General features: G+C 32.7%; 1 protein-coding gene across 2 annotated transcripts; it reads left to right on the top strand.

Annotated features, from left to right (window-relative positions):
- Nucleotides 1-516: 516 nt before the first annotated feature.
- On the top strand, nucleotides 517-7,308 carry LOC127702960 (metalloproteinase inhibitor 3-like). 2 transcript variants are annotated; one of them, XM_052207293.1, is made up of 6 exons: nucleotides 517-659; nucleotides 1,493-1,614; nucleotides 3,230-3,324; nucleotides 5,589-5,691; nucleotides 5,960-6,081; nucleotides 6,715-7,308. In XM_052207293.1, exons 2-6 carry the CDS (start codon nucleotides 1,503-1,505, stop codon nucleotides 6,934-6,936), a joined length of 654 nt encoding a protein of 217 aa, XP_052063253.1. In that variant the 5' UTR covers nucleotides 517-659; nucleotides 1,493-1,502; the 3' UTR covers nucleotides 6,937-7,308. The 2 variants fall into 2 exon arrangements, with proteins under 2 accessions (XP_052063253.1, XP_052063264.1); XM_052207304.1 differs by having other exon boundaries at nucleotides 1,500-1,614.
- The last annotated feature ends 4,926 nt before the right edge of the window (nucleotides 7,309-12,234 follow it).

Genomic DNA, 12,234 nt, shown 5'->3' on the forward strand with positions numbered 1-12,234 from the left:
AGGATTGAAATAAAGAGCATTAGAATACTACTATGAACATTACTTTTTGATCCCTTCTAACATACAAAAGTGAAGGCTTTCTTTAGCCTTGATTTAGATTGTATTTTGCGGTTTTAATGCTTTCCAGAATTATTTTGTAATCTTTGCTTCCTTTATTTTTTAGTGATATAAATCATGTTTTCCTTTGATGGGAAATTAAAATATTTTGACTGACGTAGACTATTGTTGTTATTGTGACGGAGCCAATGTTGGTGTTTGACGTTACATCACTAAATTACATACATGTTTGTTTTGGGTGTTTACCTAGAAAATAGGTGTCTGAGTAAAATGTAACAAAAGTATAAAACACTCGAGTGTACTCTTACATAATATTTATAAATTTAGGGAGTATTTGAAATAGAAATGGGAAAAAAAACAACATATACCTCCCACTAACATTTCGCACATTAACTTTTTTCATGTAATACAGGCCCATAAGGAGATGAGTTACACATATAGTTAAGTCCTCGGTATTTGTCAACACTCCTGACATCAATACCAATGAGAACGGAAGAAACCTCTCACCTACATCATCCGAAACTCATTATTGTTTGTATATTAAATAATCCTTCTCTTCATCATCGAATCACATGTACGTCGTTCATCACATCTGAAATCAGGTCAGTATCTTATTCTTAAAAGTCAGTCTGTTAAAATTCAGCATAAGACCTTGAAACTTGGATAAGTTATAACATTTCAATATTAATTTTCTTGCGTTGTACTGACTGTTCTTGTAGATTTTTTTGTATTTTTATCTTATTGTTGTAACGTTTTGGTTGAAAATATAAGGATTTAACACATTTTGCTCTAGAGGTTATTGATGTGTAAACTGTGGCCATTTACTCACAAACTTCTAAAAGACATATATGTAAAATGATTGGGTAAGCGGCCCAGTTACACAACAATTTATCTGTATAAATTTCAACCGAAACCTTATTTCTTTCTTTCAATATCAACCTTCTTGGGACCCAGGTTCCATTCATCCATGTGTTTACGCGCATGAATATATCACAATGTTTGAATAGGTTACGGAAGAAGTTTCGACAATATGGGTGTATTGAAGTGTAAAATTAGGGAAAACATTATAACTGACCAATTACATTTATGAATTTGTAGATATTCAAATTATATAAGGATTATTGAGAACAATATTCAGAATACATGATATAACTTCATTTATCAAAGATTGTCATATCAGAATTCAGCATACTATTTTTCCCCTTTCCTAACAATAGACCATAAACAACACGAGTTTTCCGACTTTCCAGACAAAACTTTTAAAACTTTTTAATTCATAAGGATCTAGATTTCGACAACAAAAATATTTCGACTGCATTTGGCAGAAAAACCAAAACCTACTAAAAATGATATTGCTGTAGAAGCAGTCCACGTAAAGACCTTTAACATTGATGCTTTATTTCATGTAAATTCAAAGTTAATTTGTTTTTTCTAGAAAATAGAAAATGGCAGCTGTAAACATTTTGGTAGCAGCTTTGCTTTTTCATGCTGTTCAATATGTAGATTGCATGTGTGCACTACGCCATCCACAACAGCAATACTGTGAATCTGATTTTGGTAAGACACCTATTTATAACGATGCTTCAAATTTCGTACCTGTGCCAAATCAAGTTATTTAGATCACGTGTTGTTCGTTGTTCGTCGTCGTTTGTCTTTGTTTGTATGTCTATTTTCGGTTAGTGGTGGTTGATGTGGTCTTTTGTACTTTCGCATATTTTTGGTAAATTCTGTTATTCTTTTTATGTATGATTCATGTTATAGTTTAATAAAAGCGGTGTTACTTCAATCTCTAGTATAAAATACCTTCGAATATGATGTTGACTTAAAATGAATACAAAATAAACATTGGTATATAACCAACTTTGGTATAAAATCACCATTCTGCTAAATATTTTGCCAAACAGTGTTTATTCAATGTAACTCCGCAACTTGATTCGAGACATTGCAGTATTTGATTACATCATTTTTATATAATTTGAAATAGACATATTTTTCAACAACAACAAAAAAAGAAAGAAAGTGAGGGAGAGTAGCTAGTATTTAGAAAATGTTTATTACAGAAAAACTTGTCGTATGTTATGCGTAACAATTAATATTATATCAATTACTAATAGTAAAATTACAGTTTGTAGTTTATAATACTTCAAGCAACCAAGAGCATTACAGCTGTCATTCTGGTTATTGTACGTTTTGTTTTGTCAATGTAAAAGTTACATGTCAGTGTTGAATGAAACGTCTTGACATTTCGGTATTTTTGCCAGTTTAAGGATTGGGTAAATATTTTAAATTTTCGTTCAACTCTTCACACGAGTTAAAATTAGGGCTTATTCACACTAACAATGAGACGGAAAACACTTGTTTATATTTTAAGTGGTGGTATTATTATTGTTTAACGATAAAACAATTCTAGGTCACACTTTTGTGTATTAATAACATTATGATTAAGAGCTCAATTGTTTCTTACCACGATGACTGTCGTTAAGAAAATTTGACAATTTGAGAAACAAATTAATTTATAGTTTAATAATCTTCAAATACAAGACATAAAACAACAGATTAACAAAAAATGCATCTTTTACACTCGTCTTTAATCTTTTTAGGCATAATTTACACTATAGGCTGTATCGTTTACACTACTAGTCTTAAAAGGTAGCATTTACACAAGCCGTTATCGTTTACATTAGTCTTTAACCTGTTCAGCTACCAATAATGTGTCGAATATAAGCCCAGTCTTGATGACACAATTTGACTATGACATCATTAAAGGAATGCCATAAGTTCGATTTTTAAGATGTTTAGCAAAATTAGGCTAATTTTAAGATCATTTTTTGTAAATAAACATAGATCACACGAGTCACCACAATGTTTTGCCAGTGAATAGATAAACATAAAATACACTCACTTACTTTTTATTAAATATCTTTTCGACGAAGGCTGTGCTATATATCATTTCTAAGAATGTACAAGTCAAATAGACCAGGTTTTTCATAATTTCGCTTTTTTACTGATTTTTTTCAACAGCAACCACCCTTTATGATTAAAAAAAAATCGTGTAGGGAAACACAATCCGGAATATCGCATCAACTAAGAAGTTTAATTTTAATGCGTAAATGGTACATTTTCCTGCTACAATGTCTAACATAATGTACAATTCTTTATTTTCCTTTTACAGTCATTTTGGCCGGAATCTTGGACAAAGATGTTATCTATCATGGTGATGTTCCTGTTAGTTTTCATTATATTGTCAACATCAAAAAAGTTTTCAAGGTAAAAACATTATTTATCAGAAGCTTTATTATTGACATGATATATAACATGGTCTAAAATTGATAAGTTAACAAATAACTACGAAAATGAGGTTCCAACTCTCTCAGACAAAGTTAACCGTAAATAAATTTGGCTATTTTTTTATGGTTCCTTATGGTCATTAAGGTCTTAGGCTGGTCCTCTCCCTTGCAACATACGGGTATCTCAGATACCTTTGTTGTATATCTGTCAGAGCCAAACAGATAAAGGACAGGGAACCAGTCTGATTAAGGTCTTAACGTTTCTACGTATTTATAGATCCCTGGTTTTCAAATGTTTTGGTTTGAGCTTTCCTTTTTTTGGCCGAATTTGACTTGATTGTAGATCTTGTCTTGCTGATTATTTTTGTTATTTAAAGTTTCTATCTATCTTTTATAGTTTTCAAGGTAATAGGCATAAACGCCAAAAATTGGTAAGAATCGTCATTAAAGGGCAATAGATTCAATAACCAGTTGACTGAAGAATTCGGCTGTTAGACTTATTTGTAGATCTTGTCTTGCTGATCACTTATGCTGTTTAAAGTTTCTATCTATTGTAGTTTTAAAGAATTTAGTCAAAAACACAAAAAAATGGTAAAAATTGTCATTAAAGGGCAATAGCTCTAATAAGGAGTCGATCATTGATGATTTCCCGCTATTTTTGACTGATTTGAAGATCTTGCTGATCAGTTTTGTTGTTTAAAGTTTCTCTCTATCTATTATAGTTTGCAAGATAATAGGCAAAATGGAAAAAGTAGTAACATTCCTCATTTTAGGCCAATAACTCCAATAAGAAATTGTCTGACAGTTTTGACGTAAATACATGTTAGGTAGAGCTCAACATTTTGAACATTTCTGCCCTTATACTATCAGATTTTCTTTATTTATAGCGAATTCAAAATAATAGACAAAACTTACAGTTTACACCTATGTTCTATCTTTAGCCATGTCGGCCATCTTGGTTGGCGGGCGGGATCATCGGACACATTTTTAAAAATAATTACCCCGATGATTGTGGCCAAGTGTGGTTAAAATTGGCTCAGTAGTTTCAGAGGAGATGATCTTTGTAAAATTTAACGGACAACGACAGACGACGGACGCCAAGTGATGGGATGAGCTCATATGGCCCTTGGGGCCAGGTTAGCTAAAAAGGACTTTATCTTTATATTTTTTTATAATTTTTGTTTTGAAAATGTACCCATGCGGATCCCGAATAGTCACAAAAGGTATAGTATATTTCATTGATTTGTGTCATGATTTCATGTGTTTTCAAATAAACACGTGTGTTCTATAAATAGTAATGATGTTGAAGACTAATAAATTCCTATCGTATAAGCTCCGACAATGGAAGTCAGTGTACGGTATACGTATGACGTCACTGAGTGGAAGTTGTAGTTCAGTCTGGCTCCTCTCCCTCCAAGAATGCTGCTCATTTTAAACAGACAATGACAGAACAAAAAAAGAAATATGCCATATGATCAATTTCTGTCAATTTTATTCCCCTCTTGAACAATGGTCACTTGTTAAAAAGGACTACAGACCCGGTTAAATGTCAAAATCGAACTTGACCTCCGTTCATGTGACATGGTTGAACGGTTCTCAAATTGAACAGCTAGTGCCGAATACTACCCAATATCAATAGCCTGGGCAAAAAAAAGCTAAAAATACCAAAATGTTCATGGCATAGAAATATTTATGATTGCTAAACATTGCTGTTGAAAACATGCGACAAAAATGGAAAACTGAATATTTGAGTAAAATTTGCATTGATGGATTGATTGATTTACTGTTTTTGCTTATCGTCCTGTGACAAATATTTAATGCATATAAAGCAACCAAAACTAATATATTTATATCTAAAAAGGCATATCGGTTATAAGGTTCAATCTCTTTGTTATAAAAAAAATCTTACCTTCCAAGCAATATCCTTGTTAGTCAAATCCGTGTGGCTTTATCTATCCTAAATAGTCATCCCTCTGCATCGTCCACCATGTTCAGAGGCTATTATACTTATGCGCAGAGATCTTTCGGTGAAGCAAAAATAAAAACTTATCGCATGTGCCACGGGAAAAACTTCATGAATACGTATGTGAACCAAATCAAATTCAGTACTATTTAGGATTTGTAACTGATTTACATGCGCGACTCGAATATTTTCACGCCCCTGTCTTGTAAATCAGTTACAAAACCTAAATAGTAATTTTAAATACAACTTGTACCATTTAGTAAATATTATCAACCTTTTAGGCAGGACCAGAGTATGAAAATGCAACAAAGACCATGGTTGTATCTTCCGCAGCTTCGACTGGGGTTAGAGATTTAGAAATGGGAGTAAACTACCTCATAACAGGTAAGTAATTCTTCGAGATTTGAATCTTGGAGTATTTTTTCAACTATCATTGCTGCAAGAAAACTAAGTTTGTGATTAACTTTATGCATTTACAATTGTAATATATTGGTAACTTCCACAATGATTCAAATTGCACTCAGTTTTTAAACATCTACAGCAGAAAACGTGTTACATGATTGTCTTTTGATTGCAATATTGTTCTTGACTACCTCTCAGAATAATGGAATTTAAGGAGAGTTTCATCTGTTATTCTCTTTGTTTCTAACAGGTTTTATATATGATGATACTCTTCAAACATCTATCTGTGACTGGGTGAAACCATATCATAATCTGACAAAGGCACAGAAAAATGGTCTAAGATTTAAATATGAAACTGGATGTCAGTGTGAGGTAAGTCTATATTGACTGTAAAGTTATTTGCGGTTTTCATCCCGACCTTATGTCACTTTATTTTTGCTCATTACTGTATATATTACCATTAGTAATTCGTCTTCAAAACTACAGTATCGGTTATAAACAAATTGAAGTACGTTATTGATTGCAGTGTTGAGACTCATCACTAGCACACGGTTTTCAACAATGAATATAACCGTATAAGTAAGCTATGAAAGGCTCCGGTATAACAAAATGTGAAACAATATCAGAAGAGAAAACCAAAGGTTCCTGACAGCATTTTGCTTACAGGGTAATTGATTCGTAGGATTTTGAATCAATTCGAATTTTGCTATTGGTCAAACGAAACGGGTGTAAGAGGCAGTTTATAGTGTATCTGGGAATTTTAATTGATATAATAGTACGTGTCCTAGGCGGTAGTCCAGCGACAATGCAACTCTTACAAAGTTAATTAAATAAAATGTAAAAGTCAGTGTATTTGCACTATTAATATTGCGTTGATCTAAAATAAAACGGGGCTTTCGTATCGTTTCTATTTTTGCTAAATTTGATTGACACTTCATTGACTGGATACTTAATTATCATTAATATATATATACACTTGTTAATGACCAGTTTCTGTTTTATTAGTTTGCTATCTGTCGGGAAGGACAGTGTGGACAACTTGACAGCAACAACACATGCGAGTGGGAATTCGGAGATATGTTCGATTGTTACCATGACGATGGCATATGTTTTCATAATGGCGAAGAGTGTGTTTGGAGAGAAACCAGAAAATTCAGACAATGTGAGGATAATGTTTACCTGGGAGACAGGAAGTTTACAAACGAAGTAATACCGGATCCAATGTAATATATGTCGGATAGATTTACCCCCGATTTCTTTTCATTATTTTCTCCTCACTTTTTTACTGTTTGAAACTACATTAATCTTTTTTTTGTCTAGTTCATTTTTTGCTTCAATCGCACTGTCACTATATTTGTGAACGCTTGTTAAAACAAGTGGACGGAGTTCATGTTTTTGAATTTAAAAGTATTTTGCGAGTTTCCCAAATAAGTGAAATAAGTTTTAAACGTCAAAACATATTTGCGCATTGGCCACATGCTTATCACTATGAAAAATATCCATAATGCATTGTAATTTAGTATGATGTAAGTGTGTTTTTAAATTTGAAACTACTATGTAAGAATAAGACAAACAGAGAAATAAAAAATGAACTGATAATTGGTCTCATTTTTCTATTATTCCATAATTCTGATGAACATGTTTGTATTTGCTTATTATAAACATAACTTATCAAATATTTGGCGCAGGATATGTTTGTCTTGAATACAATTCATTATGTGCACTCGATATCAAACGCTCGGATACTAATACATAACACATTTATCAGCATCACTGAACCCAAAAAGAGTGTAAACAGAACAGATCCACATTTTTCTGTTGGAAAAGGTTTAGTAAAGTTACATAACTAGTCAAACCGTACTTACATGAACTTTGCCTGGAGAAGTTACTCGCTGACATCTTTACTTTATATATAAGGGAGGTGGAAGCTCCCAAAGGTGATATTCAAACTCATAAATTGAAAGCAAACTGACAATGCCATGGCAAAAAACGAAAACGACAGACAACAGCAACATTAGATTAATAAAGACTGAGTAACACTAACCCTACCAAAAACCTGGCATGATCTCATGTGCTCTGATCTGGAATGGTAAGCAGATCCTACACCATATGTTGCACCCGTCGAGTTGCTCATTTAAGTACAAATTTGTTGACAAGTTGAATTCGGTAGATTTCATTCGAGAAAAAGAGGACGGGATTATTGTTACGACAATTGAAACATATCCGTCGTCATTTGAGTAACTGATATTCTATAACTGTCAACCAACTCGTGATTGCGACCGTAAAATTTTTGAAGGAATGACTTCTACTTTACTTCTTTGGTCGTAATGTTTTGTTCTCAACCGACCCTCTTTGTCAATTTGATTGCTGATAACATTGATGTTAAAATTATGAAAGAGGTTTCGTTGAGCACTTGGAAGACCCAACAATATAACGCTGTTTGTAAGGACACTTATGTTATTTAGGTGTCCAATATGGCAACTGGAGACCCAGTCCGTAAAATTTTTGATTGGATGACTTCAACTTTTTGACTTGGAACTCTTGGTTTACTAGCTTAATAGTAAGAAGCATTCCTCTATCAAGGATATCATGACAGGAAATGCAAGCTCTGGAATATCGGATCAACTGGGAGACGAAGGCACTGCTAGAATGTTGCTACATAGAAAAGAAGAATTCACGATTGGGAAGCTGAAGTAATCTCTTTGGTCGTAAAGTTTTGTTCTCAACCGTCCCTCTTTGTCAATTTCTAGATGTAAGTCAAGATAGGAGACAGACTTAACTAGATCTGGTTTAAAGTTCGATTTGAAAAAGCGTTCATCATAATCACCAAACTTTGAATTGTTTAGTGAGAAGAAATCATCTGCATGGAGTTAAAGGATAATGCTAGCTTCTTTTCATTTTATAAGCTCCTGGATCACTGTGTATCATCGCCACCGGAAATTGGGTACTAACGAAGCGGAGAGAAATGGAAAAAAAAAGTAAACAAGGTAAGAATTCATTCAATTTAAAGCATTTCTACTGATTTGACGAGGGTACCGCTTAAGAAATGATTTTCTGATATATAATTCTTTAAATTATTAGGCCGATAAGTACAAAATTAAGACAAGATTTTGTGTTATACTCAAGAACTTGCCACTTAGTACCTGAAAATTTCGAGGTCGATCGTCCTCTGTCGCCCCATTTGCAAGATATTCAACTGTTTTTCATTATTTTTCCAGACACTTTTTTAGATTATTATAGTGTGGCATCATATTTACTGAAATTTGTTGTCAAAATGAACGTTTTTAAAGAATATAGACCATAAAAAATAAAGTCTAGGGTACGGCAACTTGCTCATGTTGACAAATTTACTGTATGGCAACTTGTTTTCAACTGTATGGCAACTTGCTAATTTCAAAATATTTATTTGCCGTCTTTTTAAAGAAAATAAAGTATTAGGTTCAAATATCTAATTATGCATTTGATAAAAATACAATTCGCTTGACACCATTTAAGATGTATACACAATATAAGGCTTGAACACAGTCCTATTACATCTTTTACATACCTGAAGTATACAGTATGAATACGGCATATACAAAAGCTGGCAAATTTTGTAACTTTCGAAAAGGCATGTCACTGTTTTACTGAACTGTTGTTCTGCCCTGACGTAGCGTTAAACGTTACCCATGTCCGTCCGACCCGTCTCTCCCGTCCGTCCAGAAAGTCCCAATAATTGGTTTCCGTTCTCTAACTTTAGTATGCCTTAACCAAATGTTTTAAAACTTACACGAAATGCTTATCACCACAAAACACAGATCAAGTTATAAATTGGGTAGCGTCACTTTACCGTTCTTGAGTTATGCCCTTTTATAAATGAAAAAAAGCTAAAGCTGTCGTTTCTGTTCTCAAACTTTAGATTGCCTCAACCAAATGTTTTAACCATACAACATTAGTCAGCATTTGCATATAAGTGATGAACATTTCGGGGATGGGTTGTGGGTGGAGGGAAGGAAGGAGGTAATGGCAGGAGAATTTTTCCGCATTGAATATTTAGAACCATTAAGTGAATGCATGAATTCTCTTTCAACTTTCAGATAAAATGAAATATAAATGAATTATCATTCTCTGCAAAAAAAAATGTTGTATTGCTACACCACGGCACCATGTTAAGGGAGGTTTTAGTGCTCACAAACATGTTTAAGCCCGCCTCAATATATATGTGTCTGTCCCTGGTCAGGAACATGTAATATAGCGGCTGTCGTAAGTTGCTGTCTGGCATATTTGTTTATGATTTTGTCATAAATCAGGCAATTTTGATACGGTATGGGGTTTGTTCATTGTGAAGTGTATAGTAACCAATAGTTGGTCAAATCTATTTCATTTGGACTTTGTTTGAAAGTCCTCTCAGTGAAAACCATTCCACGTCTCCTTTTTCAATTAATGTTATTGTCTTATTTGTAAAAGGCAGATACAGTCAATATATTAGAATAAAGAACATTAATTTTCTAAAAAAAACTTCATCTCTATATAGTAAGAAATGAACAAGCTTGGTGGCTAACACTGTTTAAAAAAAATATTAACCTTACTAGATTAATCATTTTTAGAAAGAATGAAAGAAGAATCCGATACAAGGGATACAAATCCGGCTGTGGCTACGGCATAAACTATTTATATAAACTTTCTACTTGAGAATAAAGATGACCTTGTATGAAGTTTTTTTTGGTTGTCATCTTAATATTATATACTTATTAATACAATTCACAAAAGCTAGCATCTTCGACTTGTAAGTTTAAAGAATTATAATGAAATAACATCTAATAAGGACAGGTTGAAATATTTTTGAATCCTGATGGTGCATACTCATAAATTCTTTTGGAAAAATCGACGTAAATTTAAATGTTGATCTGATAGCGTTCATTTATTTATTTGATTCTTATCGTGAACGAATAAGTCGGGTACACCTTTTTACATTCAGGCGTGCTTAAGTTGCACTTTTTTCTTCTTATTAAGAAAAATGATGTTAATTTTAGCATCTATCTAAAGATTAGATTATGTACACACACACACAAAAATAGGGCTTACTGTTGATTTTGAAACTCTATGAATTCACATTTATATCCAACCAAACAGATAGGCCGAGACCTTTATAAGTTTCAAAACAGAGAAGGTGTGATTGAAAACAAATAATCACGTACTGCTATATCTTTTAAGGTAAATGCAATTTTGCTTGTATTAATTATATAATTTTAATTGGCACAATATCACATTAAAATTTACTGAGAAATATTATACATAGTAATCATGAAAATGTACTACTGTAACAATGAAAATTCGGACGAATACACTCCTTTTCACTACCCCTCCATCTACTCATTTAAGTTTAGGCCAAACAGCCTTAGCAACAGTCTTTTATTTTTTTACCCTGTAAATAAAGATTGATTGAATTTACTTAAACTAAAAAAAAAAATACAATCTTATTTTCAATAAGAAACAAGAAAATTAATTCGAAACACAATTCATGATTTATTTCTCCTAATTTTCAATGAAAAACAAAGTATTTCCTTCACTTTTCTTTTAACAAATTATTCATTTCAGAAATTTAAAAAATAAACAATAAACAATGTTGAAGACCGTACCTTGACCTATAATGGTTTACTTTTATAAATTGTGACTTGGATGGAGAGTTGTCTCATTGGCACTCATACCACATCTTCCTATATCTATTTAACCCAGCACATTCTTTATGTGTCTGTCCGAAGCCACGAGCCTGTATTTTGGTGGTTGTCGTTGGTTCATCTCTATCATATTTGTTATTTTTCGTAAATTGTTTTGTTATGAGTTAGGCCGTTAGTTTTCTTGTTGGATCCTTCCACAATTTTCATGTCGGGGCTTTTTATAGCCGACTGTAAGGTACGATTTTTCGTTGTTGAAGGCCAAACGATAGCATATAATTGCTTACATACACTTTATTTGACCCTGGTGGATAGTTATCTTATTTGCAATCATACAACATCGCCACTGTTTATATTTAAAAAAATAAACAGCACCAACAATAGATGAATGGTCTGTTTTTTTTTATTGAACTTACAAAATTTCACCCTGACAACAAATAAGACAACAGTCGTTAGTATTATAACGATATATGAATGTATATATTTAGGATAATATGGTTGAAAAAAAACCTTTTTGTCTTCAAGAACACAAAGTCAAATAGAGGTACGCAACGACGACTTCTGAGCGAAATTAACGACATATATTTTATAATATTTGATAAGTACTTTATTTTGTATATTTGTAAGCCGGTAAAGCTTTGATACAGCCAAAATTTCGTCACTTGATATTATCTAAACAGTGATAAATTTCATCTTTAAATTACAATATATTGCAAGACGCCGTACAGACAAAAGTTGTTATTTTGCAATTCGCCGTACAACGTCCTGCAATTCGCCGTACAATAAACAAACAATGTTTTGGTCCATATTCTTTAAAAACATCTTTATGACAACAGATTTCAGTCAATATGATGTCACACTATCAAAATCT

The sequence above is a fragment of the Mytilus californianus genome, unplaced genomic scaffold, assembly GCF_021869535.1.
Source record: "Mytilus californianus isolate M0D057914Y unplaced genomic scaffold, xbMytCali1.0.p SCAF_1, whole genome shotgun sequence".
In the NCBI taxonomy this organism is placed as follows: Eukaryota; Metazoa; Mollusca; class Bivalvia; order Mytilida; family Mytilidae; genus Mytilus; species Mytilus californianus.